Below are 19,897 nucleotides of genomic sequence, written 5' to 3' on the forward strand. Positions count from 1 at the left end.
AGGAGTTGTAAAGTTTGATGGCCGCAGGCGGGAATGACTTCCTATGACACTCAGTGTTGCATCTCGGTGGAATAAGTCTCTGCCTGAATGTACTCCTGTGCCCACTCAGTACATTATGTAGTGGATGGGAGACATTGTCCAAGATGGCATGCAACTTGGACAGCATCCTCTTTTCAGACACCACTGTGAGAGAGTTCAGTTCCATCCCCACAACATCACTGGCCTTACAAATGAGTTTGTTGATTCTGTTGGTGTCTGTTACCCTCAGCCTTATGCCCCAGCACACAACAGCAAGCATGATAGCACTGGCCACCACAGACTCGTAGAACATCCTCAGCATCATCCGACAGATGTTAAAGGACCTCAGTCTCCTCAGGAAATAGAGACGACTTTGACCCTTCTTGTAGACAGCCTCAGTTCTTTGACCAGTCCAGTTTATTGTCAGTTCGTATCCCCAGGTATTTGTAATCCTCCACCATGTCCACACTGACCCCCTGGATGGAAACAGAGGTCACCGATACCTTAGCTCTCCTCAGGTCTACCACCAGCTCCTTAGTCTTTTTCACATTAAGCTGCAGGTAATTCTGCTCATACCATGTGACAAAGTTTCCAACCGTAGCCCTGTACTTAGCCTCATCTCCCTTGCTGATGCATCCAACTATGGCAGAGTTATCAGAAAGCTTCTGAAGATGGCAAGACTCTGTGCAGTAGTTGAAGTCCGAGGTATAAATGGTGAAGGGAAGGGGAGACAAGACAGTCCCCTGTGGAGTCCTCAATTCTCAAATAAGCATTGTCTTTGGCATTATTTTCCCTTTTTATAGTATTGGTTTCATCACTAAATTCAATTGCACATATAGCACTTGGTAGGGATACAGCACACTTTTGTTAGAATGATACCTGGACTTGAGGGGTTAAATTGTTAGAACACATTGTGAAAACAAATGGAGTCTATTTTAAAGTTCAAGTGTGATCTTGTTCATAGTGTTTCAAAGTGGGAAACTGGTTTGAGGGAGTCAATATAATTACATTATTTTTATAGGGATTTTCCTGAAGAGTTATGCTTAATACAATTAATGCTTTTTCCCCCCTTGTTTTGGGTGAGGTATCATGGGATACAAGAAAAAAGATAAATAGATGAGATACTAATTTGGCTAAAAATCCACAAAAATACCTAGAGATTTCATGGGTTGTTTTGTTTCATTCCCATCTTTTACATGACATGATATTTAATAACTGCTTTTCTCGTTTATTTAGAAGTGGATATTTACTTAATGCTGGTTAAAAAGCATTTTTGACATTAAGATAATTCTATCTGAGTATCCTTTGTATTTATTACATGCACATGTTTAATCTATTTTTCATCTTCCAGCTAAGATCAAGTTTTATGATTTTTAGTGACTTTGCTATGATGATAAATCTAATGATGTTTTCCTTTCGAAACAGATAATATACTATGAGATTGGATTCATCGTTTGTGCAGCTTTGGGAATTGTGTTTGTTCTGCTCATGCCTATTTTGGGCCTGTGTTTCTGCATGTGCCGTTGCTGTGACAACTGTGGAGGGGAGCTGCACCAGCGACAGAAGAAAAATGCTGATTGTAGGAGAAGCTGCTTTGCAACAACCTTACTACTTGTAACTGTACTTATAACGTAAGTTCAAATAGCAACACAGTTGTTTGGATGTATTGACCCTGGCATTAGTAACACTTGCTTGCTTTGTTTAGAGGAAACCCCAAATGAAGTAATTAATGTTGATGCTTTTCCCCTGATAGTGTCAGGAGTGGGAATAGGCCATGTGTCTTTTAGTTAGACTTGTATAGCTGAGGCCATGATCTATCTCAGCTGTGAATTATTCAATGATCCATAGCTCTCTTGAGTACAGTATTTCTAAAACTCATGTCCTCTCTCTAAGTAGGCAATCCTGTGTTCTGTCGACTTCCTGTTAAATAAAATCCATTTATCATCTGCACTGTCAGTCCCTCAGAATATTTTAGGTTTCAATAAGATCACTTCTTATTCTTATGAACTTTAGTGAGAATAGGTCTGTATGTATGTTTCTCCTCATAAGGCAACCCATTCAATCCAGGAATGAAATAACCGCATATTCACTGAGCTGCGGTGTTCCAATCCACAGATCTTTCTAAAATGTAGGACATTTTGAAAAACTACAATCTCTGCAGTCTTGTCAGCCATTATTGCCATCTATATATTTTTTTCCATGTCCACTTTTTTTTTTACCCCCACACTATCGCATGCAGGTTAGCTACAGGCTCCTTAGTTTTTGTCTGCTTCATTATGAGATTACTTATTTTCCCCTTACCACCACAATTACTCACTCCAGGTGTTATATACATGCAAGGAAAATCTTTTTCTTCCCATTCCCACTAAATGTTTGCTGTCTCTGGCACACTAAATACTAGCAATTTGCCAATGGGTCTTAATGTTGTCTTTGGAAACGGTAATAAACATTTGATTTCCTTAAAGCTGTGAGAATTCACCATTTGGCAAGAAAATGTTAAGACCAGCATTTACTTTTGAGGAAAAACTTAAAACTAACTCAGCAATATTATTACTTAAGTTCCAGTTCGTGGGTTTAATCTGCCCTCTTAAGAGATATTCCCTTGGTAGGTGATGGACCCCAGCACCTATTGATTTCTTGCAAATAGTCAATGCTTATTACAATTTAACAAATAATAATGAATAGCAAAACATGTTAGATCTTTTGATGACCATAATATATTTGTGGTTAAGACTGATTACTATTGGGTCCTTCGGGAAGATAGACCACAAAATCCAGAAACAATAAGGTCTATCAAGATCACAAGACAAAGGAGCAGAAGTGGGCCATTCGGCCCATCGAGTCTGCTCCACCACTCCACCATGAGCTAAACTATTCTCCCATCTAGTTCCAATTTCCAGGTTTTTCCCCATATCCCTTGATACTCTGACTAATTAGATACCTATCAATCTCCTCCTTAAACACTGTCAATGATCGGACCTCCACAGCTGTATGTGGCAACGAATTCCATAAATCCGCGACCCTCTGGCTAAAAAAATTCTCCTCATCTCTTAAATGGGTACCCTCTAATTTTAAGACTGTGGCCTCTTGTCCTGGACTCACCCACCAAGGGAAACGGCCTTTCCACATCTACTCTGTCCAACCCTTTCAACATTCGAAATGTTTCTATGAGATCCCTCTCATTCTTCTATACTCTAATGAATACAGTCCAAGAGCCGACAAACGCTCCTCATATGTTAACCCCTGCATTCCATGGAATCATCCTTGTAGATCTTCTCTGAACTCTCTCCAACATCAGAACATCCCTTCTAAGATAGGGGGCCCAAAACTGCACACAGTATTCCAAATGAGGTCTCACCAGTGCCTCATAGAGCCTCATCAACACCTCCTTACTCTTATACACTATTCCTCTTGAAATGAATGCCAACATAGCATTCACTTTCCTTACTGCCGATCCAACCTGGTGGTTAACCTTTAGGGTATCCTGTACGAGGACCCCCAGGTCCCTTTGCACTTCTAATTTTTGAATTTTCTCCCCATCTAAATAATAATCTGCCCAATTCTTTCTTCTTCCAAAATGTACAACCTTACATTTCTCAGCATTGTATCTTATCTGCCATTTCTTTGCCCACTCTCCTAAACTGACCGAGTCTCTCTCCAACCTTTCTGTTTCTTCAACACTTCCTGCTCCTCCACCTATCTAGGTGTCATCCGCAAACTTGGCCACAAAACCATTTAATCCATAATCTAAATCATTGATATACATTGTAAGAAGAAGCGGCCCCGACACCGACCCCTGCGGAACACCACTAGTAACCGGCAACCAATCAGAATAGGATCCCTTTATTCCCACCCTTTGTTTTCTGCCTATCAGCCAAATGATCCACCCATTCTAATATCTTTCCTGTAATTCCATGTGCTCTCATCTTATTAAGCAGCCTCTTATGCCACACCTTATCGAAGGCCTTTTGAAAATCCAAGTACACAACATCCACAGCCTCTCCCTTGTCAATCTTATTTGAGATAACCTCAAAAAATTCCAATAGCTTGGTGAGGCAGGATCTTCCCTTCATGAAACCATGCTGGCTTGGGCCCATCTTGTCATGCACTTCGAGGTATTTCATAACCTCGTCCTTGAGGATCGACTCCAATAACTTTCCAACTACTGATGTCAGACTAATAGGTCTGTAATTTTCTTTTTGCTGCCTCCCTCCTTTCTTAAACAGTGGAACTACATTTGCGACCTTCCAGTCCTCTGGAACCATGCCAGAGTCTTGATTCCTGGAAGATCATTTCCAATGCCTCCACAATCTCCAAAGCCACCTCGTTCAGAACCCGTGGGTGCACCTCATCTGGTCCGGGAGACTTATCTATTCTTAGTCCATGTAGCTTTTGAAGCACTTTCTCCCTAGTAATCTTGACTGTACCTAATTCTATTCCCTGAGACCTCTGGCTATCAGGTATATTGCTAATGTCTTCCACTGTGAAGACTCATCCAAAATACTCATTTAGTTCCTCTGCCATCTCTTTGTTACCCATTATAATTTCTCCAGCATCATTTTCAATCAGTCCTATATCTACCCGTGTCACTCTTTTACTCTTCATATATTTTAAAAAAACTCTTAGTATCCTTTTTTATGTTAATTGCCGACTTCCTTTCATAATTCATAATTCATCTTTCCTTTCCTAATGACTTTCTTAGTTTCCTTCTGTAAGTTTTAAAAAGTCGTTCATTGGTCAGTTTTCCCACTAATTTTTGCTTCCTTGTACGCCGTCTCTTTTGCTTTTATTTTAGCCTTAACCTCTCTCGTTAGCCACATTTGTGCTATTTTTCCATTCATGATTTTCTTTTTTCTTGGAATGTATTTTTCCTGCACTTATTTCTTGTAGGAATTTCATCCAATTCTGCTCTACCATCTCTCCATCAAGCTTACTTTTCCAGTTGACTTGGGCAAGTTCCTCTCTCATACCACTGTAATTTCCTTTGTTCCACTGAAATATCAATACATCTGATACCAGCTTCTCCTTTTCAAATTTGAAACTGAACTCAATCATATTATGATCACTACTTCCAAGGGATTCCATTACCTCCAGCTCCCTAATCGCCTCAGGTTCATTACACAGCACCCAATCCCAAACAGCCGGTCCCCTGGTGGGCTTATGGACAAGCTGCTCCAAAAAGCCATCCCGTGGGCATTCTGCAAACTCCCTCTCCTGAGATCCAGTACCTTCCTGACTTTCCCAATCCACTTTCATATTAAAATCCCCCATAATTATCGTCTGTGTAACCATTCGATCATGCCTGATTTATTTTCCTTCTCAACTCCATTCTTTTGCCTTCTCTCTTTAACCTTTGATGTCCTTAATAATCAAGAATCTGTCAACCTTCGCTTTAAACATACCCAATGACTTGACCTCTAGCTGTCTGTGGCAATGAATTCCACAGATGCGCCACCCTCTGGCTGAAGAAGTTCCACCTCATCTCTGTTCTAAAGGGATGTCCTTCTACTCTGAGGTTGTATGCTCTGATTCTAGACATTCCTACTATTGGAAACATCCTCTTCACATCCATTGTATCCAGGCTTTACAATATTTGGTAGGTTTCATTGAGATCCCTCTTCATCTTTAAGACAGAACTTGCATTTTACTTGTATTCTCTGATACCTTTAGACAACAAAAGGTTATTTGAACTGATCTCAGGTATAGAAATCTAGCTTTAAAAATAAAATCCCTCAGAATGTAGATCCCATAAATGGCATTTTTGTCAACCTTCTGTCTGCCCTTGTGCTAATTGCTGTTGTTTGACGTCTAATCCTAAACTGCCATTCTTGGCACGTTTGGCTTTTTATTCATTCCTGAGTCTGACCCAACATTATCCATGCTTAATTCTAGCTCAATAATATCATCTGTCTGCTTTCATCCCAATTGTGGTTTAATTGCTATCAAAATTCTCAACCTTCAGCTTTGTTCCTTCCTGGAGTGTCATTCCAGTGGTGTCAGTGCCCTCTCGTATCTTTTCCTCGTAGCTCATCAAAAGCTGCATGTTGACTACTGTTCTTTCCAGTTGCTTCCCAGTATTTTTACCCTCCAGTTAAAAAAAAATCTTAGAAAGACAAAAGAGATGGCAGATTCAGGAACTGAAAACAATGCTGGAAGAACTTAGCAGGTCATCTATTATCAGTGGAGACGGGACTAGTTGATGTTTTGGGTTGAGACCTGGCATTAGAACAGTGCGAAGGTGAATGCTTGTCATTCTATAGCAGTATGAATGAGGAGTGATAGGTAAACCAGATGGGGGTGGGGGGCAGGGAATGATGGGCAAATAGAGCCTCCTTACTCTTCGTATGTCCATTCATAATGCAATTCCTCCTTTTGAAATCTTCTCCAATAAATGCACAAGGAATCATTTAATTCTATCAATTCACGTTTTTCTGTATTATTATGTATTGCATTGTACTGCTGTTGCAAAGACAAATTTCATGGCATGTGCTGGTGATGCTAAACCTGATCTTTGATTCATCTGGTCTTTCACTATTGTCTGCTGCCGCATTTTTTAAATCTGTAGTCTCTGTTAATCTGGAGTATTTTTCTAAACTAGTGCAGCCTCACTCCTACACAACTTCGACTGAAACCTGTTGTTTTTTTTCAATCAAAGGATCCATTTCTTCAATGGCAATAGCCAGACTGTCAATAAACCTTCCCATTTCTGAAATGGGTGGGGAAGGAAGGAAGAAAGCCTGCAGTTTTGATTTTCATTTAATTAGGGGAAAATGGATATTGTATGACCACTTAGTAAATTTAATGCTTCCTTGTGCAATGGCAAAAGAATAACTTGGCAACAGATCCAAGAGCTGAATACATTTAAAGCACAAAATGCAGGTGTGTTTCTGTATTAAGCCAGGTTCTGTACTATGCTATGGCATAATAATTTAAAACTGAATACATGGGAATTTTTATTTGTCTGAAAGAGCCTTTGTTTTCTTTACATCTCTCTTGTCTTCAAAGACCCTTTGTTCTGTTCTAATAGTGTAGATGACCTTGAAAGCCTGTGGATACTGTCTATCCTTGCTTTACAAAACAGGAACAAAGAGGTCTTTCTAAGAATATAGAATTGATTATGATTTACCTAATTTTAATCTTGTTGTTGAAGCTCATTGAATTAATAAAGCAAGCATTGTATCTATCCACTTGTACCCAGCTATCAGTTTCCTTTTGATGATGAGGTTAAATAACATATTTAAAAAGCATATAATTTGACGCTGCTCCTCAGGGCATTGAACTGGAAATGGAGAAAGAGCTCGCTGTTCAAAAACTAAAATAAATGCAACTAGAGTAAGCTGTTTCTTGGTAGAATAGAGTTTTTATCAGGAATAATTAACATTTACATGTTTGACATTGTTGCTTTACCTAATGCTCAGATTGGCTGAACCATGAAGTGATGATTTAAACTATGTTTACGTAGTATCATTTAGGCAAGTATAAATTATAAGCAAACATTATTTGAAGGGAAACATGCATTTTGTAAGTGGTGACTTGTTTATTAAACAGTGATTTAAATGCAAGTGTAATTTTATGTTTCTAGTTAAATGTTGAATATTTGTATGTGAAATGAATCTATTTAAATTACCTACCATGGCCATGGATTGCCCTACTCTCCCATCCCACCATCAATTGCTTTGCTTGGCTTAAAATCTTTTGTTCTTTATAGATGCCAGACAATGGAGCAGCTCTGAATATTGTAGCTGTTTAACTGTTAGAAATGAGGGAGGAAGAGGGGAGCCTGTGGTTTTCATTGCTGTTACCATGGTAACTTGTAAGTTGCTAAGTCACTTGGCGTTGTTTTAGACTCCTTGAGGTTTGAAAACTGATGCTATCCAAAGGATGAGCTCTGTCAATTTTAGCTGAGTCCAAAGTTGCATGATACTTGTGGCCAACAAATAGCTTGAAAAAGTGGAATGCAATAATTCTGTCCTACTATAAGGAAATAAAGTAAATTGGACAGTGTAAAGGAGTGTCCATACTGTTGCACCACAAGTGCAGGAAGGACATGTATATTATTGCGCCTGTGTTGGAAAGTTGTGACAGTTCAAGGCACTGTTTTGCTGTTGCAGTTCCTCACATTTCCTCTTGTTCAAGAGTGAAGGGGTTGTTTGTACAGTGCCATTGATCAGATGTTGCATCAGTATGTTAACATTTTGGAGCCTTTGGATTCATTGAATGAATAATGCAAACAAGGTTTTGTCCTGAAATGTGAGAAAGCTGTTGAATATAGAACTACTCTTGCCACTCCATCTTGATCCTGTTCCTCAACCCTACCTTGAGGACCATTTGTGAATTCCCACAGTAACTTGTACAGTTTTTATTAAGCACAGAATGGGGATGAATTGAGCTGTTGTCGGTTCTATCAAACTGGACTGGTTTATTGAGCTGGGCCTCTGAATCTCTGTCTAGAGTATCTCATTACAAAATTATTCATGGCTGCTGCCTTGTGATACAACCAATTGATTTCAAGGTCGGGTTATTTTCATTTGGCATAAATGATCTTGGACTGAGTTTAAACATGGTACCATAGATATTTGAATTATGATTGTATCATTTGAATTATAATTTCAAATGCTACAACTAAACATCTCTTAAGTTTAGCCTTTGTTGAACTGTCCCTAAACACTACATCCATATTGACTGTGGTTGGGATGGGAAAAGAAAAAGTGAAACAGCAGGTTTGACAAGGTATGTCACCTACATCAGGTAATGTGCGTAAATGGGCAGTTCCATTATCTGGGGAAAAGTAGCTGGGTGGGATATGGCGTAGGTGAGCGATGCTGAGAGATGGTGGAGCTTGCTACAGAAGTTTAGAAAAAATGTGTATGGTATGCAGTCATTTTTTTAAAAACTCTCAAATAAAATAGGATTATAAAAGTTGGTGTAATGTATTTTTTGCTTTTACTGAGTACCATCTGGTAAAACAAGCAAAAAAAGTCCAATGCAGGCTGAATATCCTTTATTGAAAATGGTTGGGGCCAGAAGTGTTTTGGATTTCGGATTTTTTTTTTGATTTTGGAATAGATAATGAGATAGCTTGGGATCACCATCATTTCCGACTCTGAACCTATGTGCTACCGGTAAGCAGTCTTTGTTCATCACACACAGTATATCCTGAACAGTAAAAATTATTACAACTATGAATGTAGTGAAAATATCATGTGTTCAGGATAACAAAAGCAACACAGCAGCATTAGGAGAATACCTGATTTAGCCGTTGAACAAAAATGCTCAACGGCAAGTTTTCATTCTTTACTTACGATGTCGTGTTTTGTTGAAAAGGTTACAGTATTTGTATTTCACTTTTTTTAGGTTTTATGTAAGGTATAAAAACGATCAGCTTTGTAGACATGTTCTGGTGCTAAGTTTTTGTGATCAGCAGACACTTTAAAAAAAAAATTCAGTGTCATGCCATTTAAATTTCTGCAACCATCTTGCTGAATATTCACAACTACCTTCAATTCTCAGTTTGTTGTGATAGATCTTTGCTTGTTTCATGCATGCTATCTAAGTGGCATATGTTTTCTCCGCTGACGATACAGTACATGATCGAAATCCTAATTTTTTTTGCTTTATGCAGTGTTTATTTAATCTTTTTTCTATTAACTGCTCTTCATTACGTACATCTATGGTGCACGGTGAACTGTGCATCACCTGGGAGCCCTCCCTGTATCTTAAGGAACTTTCCATTTGTGATGTCATGCCAGTGCTCAAAAAAAATTCCGATTTTGGGTAAGGAGTACTCAGCCTGTAATAATGATTTGGGATGTATACAGTATGCTACACATATAACTTTTAAATTTGGCTTCATTGAAATATTTCATTCTGCAGTGATTGATATTTGGAAAAACTTTAATGTTGAATTCAGAAGTGCACTTTGATTGCATTTCTCATGGCTCTTAATATTATTGGAGAACTCGCTGATATTAGATTAGATTCAACTTTATCGTCATTGTGCCGAGTACAGATACAAAGCCAATGAAATGCAGTTAGCATCTGACCAGAAATGCAAAGAATTTACAAAATAACTGCAAATAAAAGGTAAGTGCTACAGCACACAAATATAAAAGTACTGAGACAGTACAATATGGGTGCAATACTGCTTAGTGCTGTGATGTGAGGTTCAGCAGAGTCACAGCCTCAGGGAAGAAGCTCTTCCTGTGCCTGCTGGTGCGGGAACGGAGGCTCCTGTAGCGCCTACTGGATGGGAGGAGAGTAAAAAGTCCATGGTTAGGGTGAGATGCATCCCTGATAATGCTTTTCACCCTGCCCAGGCAGCATTTACAGTAGATGTTCTCAATGGTGGGCAATTGGGTGCCTATAATCTGCTGGGCAGTTTTCACCACACACTGGAGTGCTTTGCAGTCCGATATGGGACAATTGCCATACCACACTGAGACGCAGTTGGTGAGTATGCTCTCAATGGTACAGCAGTAAAAGTCTGTCAGTATCCTGGGACAGAGGTAAGCTTTCTTGATGCTCCGCAGGAAATAAAAGTGCTGTTGCGCCTTTTTGATCAGGATGGTGGAGTTCAGGGACCAGGTGAGATCCTCGGAAATGTGGACACCAAGGAATTTGAAGCTTGATACACGTTCCACTACAGCTCCGTTGATGTAGATGGGGACGTGAGTGTGGCTCCAAGCATTTGCTCATATGAGGTGGCAGTGTTTAATATACTCAATAGCTAAGCTAGCTACCGGTCTGGGATGAGGATACAGAGAATCTTGAAGGGGGGGTGTAATGAATGAACAAGGATATGATTGGTTGAATACAATGTGGAAAAATGTTATTCACTATGGTAGAAAATTTGAAAGTTGGAGTAGAATAATAAAGGCATTGTACTTTTATTTTCAAGGGATGTGGGCTTTTCAGGCAGAGGCAGCATTTAATTGTGAATCCCTAATTGTCCTTTAAGGTAGTAGCAAGTTGTCTTCTTGAACCACTGCAGTCCTTGAAGTGTGAGTATACAATAATGCCCTCCCTAATGGATCCAGCATCAGTGAAGGTACCTTGGGATGCTGCGTGGTTTAAAGGATGCCTTCCAGTTGATAGTGTACTCGTGCTTTGCTTCTGGAGGTCGTGGGTTTGAAAGTTATTTTCTAAAGAACCTTGGTGAGTTGCTGCACTGCACCCTACAGCTGGTACAAACTGCTGCTGATGTACGTTGGTGGCAGCTATCATGTGCGGTGTGTTGTTGAAGGTGCAGTTATCGAGATAGGTGGAGTATTCTATCATGCACCTAACTTGAACCTTGTGGCTGGAGGCTAGCCTTTGGGGAATTGCTGGTGATTTACTCACTGTAGGGTTCCAGACTTCTGATCTGTTCTTGTAGCCCCATAGTGATGTAGCTACTGCAGTTCAGTTTTGGTCAGTGGTAACCTCAAGGATATTTACAGCAGAAAATTCAGTTCTGCCAATGCCACTAAGTGTCATTGGGTGATAGTTGGACGCTGCCTGGCATTTGTGTTGCACAAATGTTACTTGCCACCCATGCAACACACAAAATGTTGGAGGAACTCAGCCGCCCAGGCAGCATCTGTGAAAGAGAGTACATCCAATGTTTCGGACCAGGATGGAAGAGAGAAAAAAAGATGAGTCAGAGTTAGAAGATGGGGTAGGGGAGGAATAAACAAGGTGATAGGTGAAACCAGGAAGGGGGTGGGAATAAAGCAAATAGCTGGGAAGTTGATTGGTGAAAGAGATATAGGGCTGGAGAGGGGGGAGTCTGATAAGAGAGGATAGAAAGTCCTGGAAGAAAGAAAAGGGGGAGGAGCACCAGAGGGAGGCAATGGGCAGGCAAGTGAGGGAGAAAAAGGGAATGAGAAATAGAGAAGGAAGGGGTGGACCATTACATGAAGTTCAAGGAAATCAATGTTCATCCATCAGGTTGGAGAGTACCGAGACCGAATACAAGGTGTTGCTCCTTCAACTAGAGTGATATCTCATCGCACATTTTAGTTTGTCCCATGCACAAAGAAACTAATAAACGTAACTGCCCGTTCCACAATAGTAAGCTTCCTCATGTATTTTTGGAACTAACATATCTCTCCGCATCTGCTACCTTTACTCTCTTCTGGATCTTCTTTGCCCTTCCGTTAAGGCATGCATTTAACGCTGCAACAGAGGGAATCTACCTCCACACTAGATCCCACTAGGTGGACATTTTAACCTCGCCCACCTAAGAGCCAAAACCAAAGTGCATTAGGCTATGATCAGAGTCATACTGTTTGCTGATGATACAGTAATCACAACCCTCACTCTGCAGCACCTTCAGAGCTTGATGGATTGCTTCTCCCAGGCTTGCAACAAATTTGGTCTGACTATCAGCCTGAAAAAGACAAATGTCTTGGGACACGAAGTGGAGGCGCCACCAGATATTGCCATTGATAACTACAACTGAATCAGCCTTTGCTCGGATACAGAAATCAACAGGTGCATTGGGAAGGCTGCAGATGCATTGCTCGGATACAGAAATCAACAGGTGCATTGGGAAGGCTTCTTGTCTGCCTCACCACACAAGTCTGGGAGATCTCCAAACTCTCAATCAACACAAGGGTGGCAGTATATAATGCTTCTGTCAGCAGTACACTGCTGTACAGCAGCAAGACCTGGACGACATAAGCCAAGGAGGAGAGAAGGCTCAACAGCTTCCAGTTAAGGTGCCTTTGTCGCATCTTGGGCATCTCCTGGAGAGACAGAATACCCAGCGCTGAGGTTCTCTCTTGTGCTGACCTCCCGAGCATGTACACCCTGCTCAGGAGAACTGGCTTCAGGCAAGATAACCACAGGCCGCCCGCAGCTGCGTAAAAGATGTCTGCAGATGGGACCCGAAGGCACTGGGCCGGAGTCCTGGGAGGAACTTGCAGCCGATCGCACCAGTTGGAGAAACCCTCTGAAACAACACTTTACCAGGAAATATTCCTGAAAGCGGCAGAAGACAAGTGGGCACAAAGAAGGTAACAGTACACCTTCACCAGAGCTGAGACCACTTGTAGATGTGACCTTTGCAACAGACTGACCCTCTCGCTTTGGTCTCCTCAGCCACAGATAGCACTGCCCCAGCAGCATGAGGAGGATGCAACATCTGTGGTCAGCCCTGACCACCGGAGGGCCACTATAATTAAGCCGATAATCGACAGTAGACTCACAGGGCGACCATCGGCTGGGTTAGATTTGTCCTGCTTCTTAAGACAGGATGTACGTGGTTAACTTCCTGCATTGTTGGGTTGATTTCAGTGCTCTAGCTGTACTGGGGCAGCTTGGCCAAGGGTGCAGCCAAGTTCTGGGGCAGAGGTCTTCAGTGCTGTTCCTGAAATATTGTTGGGGCTGTATCCAATGCCTTCAGCCCTTTCTTGATATCATGTGGAGTGAATTGAATTGAATTGGCTGAAGATTGGTGTCTATGGTGCTGAGGACCATTGAAGGTGGCTGAGATACGTTATTCACCTGCCATTTTCTGGCTGAAGATCCTTGCAAATGCTTCAGCTTCCTCTTTCACACTGGTGTGTTGGGCTCCTCCATCATTAAGGATGGTGATATCTGTGGAGCTGCCTGCAGTGAGTTCAGCAATCATCTATCATAAGCAGCAGATTCTGATCTGTTGCTTGTGGCATTGCTTAATCTGTCTATTGCATGCTGTTTGGCATGTAAGTAGTCCTGTCTTCTCGCTCAATTGATTGTGATTGAGGTGTGTTGTTCCTGGAATCCTCTCCTAAAATCTTCACTGAACAGGTTTGATGGTGGAACTGGGGATATACCACTAGGCCATGAGGTTGCTAATTGTGGTCAAATACAGTTCTGCTGTTGATGCGACATGTGGTGCCTCATGGATGCTAGCCCTACCCCAACTAGTATGGAGGCGATGCCACATGATACAGTCCTCTTCTCATTGCAGATGGTGTTTCATCTCCGCAAGAACAATGCAGGTAGGTGCACCTGAGAATGCTTATTGGCAAAGCTGAGATCAGGTAAGTTTTTCCCTTCTCAGTTCCCTCATTATGTACCTGCCACAAACCCAATCTATTAGCAATATCCTTTGAGCTGGCTCCATGTGGTGGTGCTGCTTTGCCACTCATGATAGACAGCGAAGTCCTCCCCTGAGTACAGCACGTTCTGCACTCTCAGTACCTCCTCCAAGTGGTGTTCTCCGTGGAGTTGTATTGAGTCATCAGTAGGGGAAGGGGGCACAGTAGGTGGTAAATGGGTTTTCTTGCCCAAATCATTTTATATGATTATATACAGATATGATGGAACAGCAGCTGGAGTATTGTGTACAGATTTAGTGTATCACTTGTGACATAGGGAGTGTAAGGCCCACCACATTTTCTGGAACGAGGAATAGGAAGCTGTAGACCTACGCAGATCAGGCCTAAACTCAAGTTTGGGAGAATGAGGAGTGACTTCCTTGAATGATAAAATCCATGTGGAACTTGATAGGATAGCATTAGGTTTTGTGAGTTCAAAGCATTAAACTAATTTGAAGGAACACATGGGAGTCTGAATTGGAGGTCTAGCTTCGTCTATACTGTAAGCGAGGTGTGCACATATCATGTAGCGTGATAACGTATGCAATTCACATTTACATGTATAACCTGTAATGAATTATATAATTGAACGGGGGGGGGGGGGTCTCTTTAAATACACAACAGGTACTTTCAGGGATAATACCTATTTCACACCCAAATCTCAAAAAAGAAGAACTTTATTCTCATTTGCCCTGCATGCCAAGCCCTCATTTTCAGACCATGATCCCTGGTTCCATACTGTATGATCTTTCATTCCTGACACTTCACTGAACAGCTTTGATTTTGAGTAAGCTGCTTATGTTTCATGAAAATGGCACACAAAATGTGAGCAAAATTACCTTTGCTTTTAAAATTGTGAAATGATTAATATTTTAAATTTCTTTTTCAGCTTTTCAAAATACTAGTGGGTTTTAAAAGCTTAAATAATGTAGGAATTAAATACTCATCCTGCCTTGTACAGCTGGATCCTGAACTTCCTGTCGGATTGCCGACAGATGGCAAGAGTGGGCTCCCTCACCTCTGACCCTCAATACTGGACTGTGTCTTAAGCCCCCTCCCCCACCTTAGTCTGTATACCCATAACTGTGTCACCATCCACAGCTCCAATCTGCTAATTAAATTTGCAGATGACACTACATTGATTAGCCTTATCTCAATAATAATGAGGCAGCCCTACAGAAAAGAAGTCGTCACCCTGACACAGTGGTGTCAACAAAACAACCTCTCCCTCATTGTCGCAAAAACAAAGGAGCTGGTTGTGGACATACAGGAGGAATGGAGACCGGCTAACCCCTATTGACATCAATGGATCTGGGGTTGAGAGAGTGAACAGCTTTAAGTTCCTCAGTATACACATCACCAAGGACCTCACTTGGTCTGTACATATCTGCTGTGTGGTGAAAAAAGCACAATAGTGCTTCTTTCATTTCAGACGGTTGAAGTTTGGCATGAGTCCCCAAATCCTAAGAGCTTTCTACAGGGGCACAATTGAGAGCATCCTGACTGGCTGTATCACTGCCTGGTATGGGAACTGTACTTCCCTCAATCGCAGGACTCTGCAGAGAGTGGTGCGGACAGCCCAGCGCATCTGTGGATGTGAACTTCCCACTATTCAGGACACACAGTGACAGGTGCATGAAAAGGACCCGAAGGATCATTGGGGACCTGAGTCACCCCAACCACAAACTGTTCCAGCTGCTGCCATCCAGGAAACAGTACCACAGCATAAAAGCCAGGACCAACAGGCTCCGGGACAGCTTCTTCCACCAGGCCATCAGACTGATTAATTTATGCTGACATAATTATATTTCTAAGCTAAATTGGCTGTTCTGTTGTATATCTTATTGTACGTACTATTTATTACAAATTATTATAATTTGCACGTTCAGACTGAGAGGTAAAGATTTTCCCTTCTCATGTATGTGAAGGATGTAAGAAATAGTCAAATCAATTCAGTTCAGTCCTGCAGTGAAATTCAGATTTTAATCACTATGAACCTTATTGATAGACTTGAAAATCATTCAATAGATTTTGATGCTTTGGTAATTTATGCAGTGTAATTGATTTTGACATAACAATCTCTGTGAACATTTCATTTCTTTTTTTAAAATAACTTTTTTTAAAATAACTTTTTTTTTATACTACAACTAGGGCAGGGACCCTGTGCATGTTTGCAGCAAATCAGAATCTTACCAACCAAATTAAAGAAGTAAAGAAGTTGGTCAACAGCAACTTTCAGGACCTGCATACCTTGCTCAATCAAGCACCAATTGTAAGAAAAGTTTTGGTTGAATATAGACTGATGATTTCACGAGATGAATTTTAGCAAGTAATCAATTATTTTTCTTTCAGCAAATAAATTACATCACCCAACAGTATGACACAACCAAGAACAGAGCATTCTCTGATCTTAATAGTAAGTAATTCTGTTTTCATTTGGTTTTCTTGCATAAGCATTTGCTTATGAATTATTATTCATCAAGTAAATCAATCAATGAGCGGGGTAGTTAGGCAAGATCCTACAAAGGAAGATATTAGATGGCAGATGCTGTAATCTGAAGCAGAAAACAAACTGCTGGAGGAAATCAGATCAGGCGGCATTTGAGGATGCATGTGGATGGTCTAATGCAGGTTTGATCTGAAATATTAACCATTTCTCTGCCTCAAACAGTTGATCGCTGACTTCCTCCAGCAGTTATGTTTTTGTGCTTGTAAGGAAGTTTGTGTATTGGAGGTGGGGTTAATATTTATTCTTTTCATGATTTATGTTTTGTGATGCTAAAGAAAGTAAAACAAATATTCTAAATGATCTTGTGCATGAAGAGTAAGAGTTGTTATATAAACTTTCTCTTTGGAAGAAACAAACACTTTCTTAAAAACAAAAGCTTTCAACCCTTTGCCCAATTCCAAATGTTTCTATTTGATGCTATTTGTTTCTTTTGGTTGACGAAGAGACTTTACACTGGAGTTTAAGGGGATACCTGCCACACAATTGGGAGTGTAGAGGGGAGAAAGCCGCTGTAGATGTGAGGGGAAGGGGGCAGTCTGGATGGCTAGGTAATGGGCAGAACTTGGTGAGGCGGGGAATGATGTATCTCGATGGGGGAAGGGCATGAGATGAGAAGAGAAAAGAAATCTATGCAGATAGGCGAATGGGTGGCGGACATGTGGAATTAGGTGACAGATAGAAATGAATCAAGAATGGGCAAGATGGGTAAATGGGAGGCGGAAAAGAAACATGAGGTGTGGGTTATATAAAATTGGAAAATTCAATGTTCGTACCATTGGCCTGTGGGGTACCCATGTGGAGTATAAGGTGTTCCCATTTGGATACCCCGTGGCAGTGGTAAAGGCCAAGGGCAGATGGGTTGTATGGGAATGGGTAGGGGAATTGAAATGGCATGCACTGGAAAGCTTAAATGGTCTTTGCAGACAGCACAGTTCCTCTGCAAAATAGTCATCTGTCTATGCTTGGTCTTGTAATTGTAGAGGAGGTCTCATTGAGAGATTCAGATGAAATGGATGAGGTTAGATAGAGGAGGTACATACAAGTATCTGCCTCCTGGATGGTGGTGAGCGTAGAGGTATAGGGAAACTTGTATTGCCTAATACTGCAGGAGTGTTGAGGTAGGAGGGGACCATGGAGTCATGACATGAATCATCCCTGCAGAAGGTTGGCAGCGGAGACGTGAGCCTAATTTGTTAACATAAAAATAGAAAGCACACAAAACCACACATTTACTATGCAGTAAGTCACAAAGAGTTTCATAAGGGTTTCAGGGCTCACAGTTGTTAGTCACCACTTGATTGTTGCTGTTGTCAGGGGAACTCTGAATTCCAGCTCGCTTGTGAAATCACCCTGGGTCCTTGGCACCAGTTGTGATTTCCCAGTCTAGGTGAAGTCCAAAGAACCGAGTGGAAGGTACCCCAATAAACAAGTTCCATAAGTTTAGAGAGATGCACAGACAGAAAAACTCTGATATTTTGTTCTCGTGCCAGCCATTAACTCAACCAGGTTTCTTTCATTCTGACAGCTTGTGTTTATTAACACAATGTTCAGCATTCCCTTATAAATCAATTAGACATTTTAACGGTCAGTCATCAATGTCTTGACATCACATTTATTTAGCTTAAAAAGAGCATTAATATTACATATAAGCAATAGGTGCAAATCCAAAAATGAATCCATCAAGCCATTTTGACAGGCATAGAGAGCTAGGTTGGGGATTCTTTCTTAAAGTGACCAACAGACATTGTCATTAATGGACATTCTCATGTTAATGGTGCCTGAGACTAAAAGAATTCAGCTGCTATCTGCAAACATTCAACATTAACAAACCTACAGTGTTTCCTTTGTACATATGCACTACATGCTGCAAGTTCACAGTTGTCATTTTGTACTGTTCAGACATTAATCGAGTATTTTACTAAATTTAATACAACACAGATTTCTATCAAATTATAAGAATGCCTTTACTGTATTGATGGGTGGTACAATATATGCAAATCTTTCAGCTATCTAGATTGCATTTTTAGCAGTGTAGCCAATAGGAGCATCCTCTAAACACACACTAAATCACTATGAAGCTATTTTACTATTTGCATTTTCTTCTTGATCATTTAATTGTGTCTGTTGCTTCCGTTAGTTTGATGTTACTTTTGACTCTATTCTATTGACCCAGAAGTTGTTTTCACTTCTCAGGCTTCCTTTTAAGACGTCAAGAGATTTGAAATTGTTTTTTTGCCATTACACTGTATGTATAAGGGCACTACATGCCTATAACACTCTTTTTGAAATTCCTCTCAAGTTGTCCCTAATCTATCTAAATTGAGTATTGGTAGTGGGGGGTGGGGAGAAAATCATTGCTGAGGGTGGCATAGCTAGTAGAGCTTTTGCTTCAGAGCTCCAATGACCTGAATTAAATACTGACCTTCAGCGATACCTTTTTGCATATTCTTCCTGTGCCCCAGTGGGTTTCCTCCATATGGTCTGGTTTGCTCCCATATTCCAGAGATGTGTGGGTTATGAGGTTAAATAGCCACTTTATATTGTGTCTACTGTGCACATAAGTGTTGGAATCTGGGGAAACAATGGGAATACAGGAAGAAAAGGATGAGGAAAAACTTGGCAGAAAATGAAATTGCTTTGTCAAACAACATGGACTCTCTGGAGCAAATGACTTTCTATTTCAAAACTAATCTGATCATTTGAGTTACATAAAAACGTATAATATTACAAACGTACAGAGGGAAGCATTGCCAGGTGAAGTATTATTATTAAGGTTTATTGAATTTTAAATGGTTATAATTTGCTTTATTTCATACATATTAATATTACAAAATTAATATTATAAGACTTCAATATACTCCCAAGAGATCCATCATTTAAAAATAATGACCTATTTTTGTTTAAATTGCTTTAGGGCAGGAAAGTCAACTGAAGGATAATTGTTAGTCTACTCTCAATGCTCTGTTCCTGTATTTCAGGGGTAAAAAAACACTTCAAGCCCAAGTGATTCCGTAATTCTCTTCAGCAACACATGCTAAATGCTGGAGGAACTCAGTAAGTCAGGTAGCATCTATGGAGAGGATTAAGCATGTGATGCTTTGGGCTGAAGCCCTTCATCAGGGTGCTTGCAGCCGATCTTAAATTTCCAAAAAGGTTCTGGTAACTTTTAGCAGGAACTTGCCCTTTTCCAGTTGTTTTAGCAATCAACCACTTCATTTGGATTCCTGGCGTCCTTCTCATGAAGTTGATTGAATAAATGGTCACTTTAAATCAGGGAGGCATTGACAAGCTAACACGCATATTT

General features: G+C 40.7%; 1 protein-coding gene across 12 annotated transcripts in view; it reads left to right on the top strand.

Annotated features, from left to right (window-relative positions):
• Window positions 1–19,897, top strand: part of prom1a (prominin 1a) — a 166,914-nt gene that overhangs the window by 103,990 nt on the left and 43,027 nt on the right. For all 12 annotated transcript variants that reach the window (XM_072252996.1, XM_072252994.1, XM_072252991.1 and 9 more), the window contains 3 exons: window positions 1,444–1,649; window positions 16,236–16,356; window positions 16,437–16,500. In XM_072252996.1, the coding sequence (XP_072109097.1) occupies window positions 1,444–1,649; window positions 16,236–16,356; window positions 16,437–16,500 (391 nt within the window). The remainder of the gene's footprint in view (window positions 1–1,443; window positions 1,650–16,235; window positions 16,357–16,436; window positions 16,501–19,897) is intronic.

The sequence above is a fragment of the Mobula birostris genome, chromosome 3 (assembly GCF_030028105.1).
Source record: "Mobula birostris isolate sMobBir1 chromosome 3, sMobBir1.hap1, whole genome shotgun sequence".
In the NCBI taxonomy this organism is placed as follows: domain Eukaryota; kingdom Metazoa; phylum Chordata; class Chondrichthyes; order Myliobatiformes; family Myliobatidae; genus Mobula; species Mobula birostris.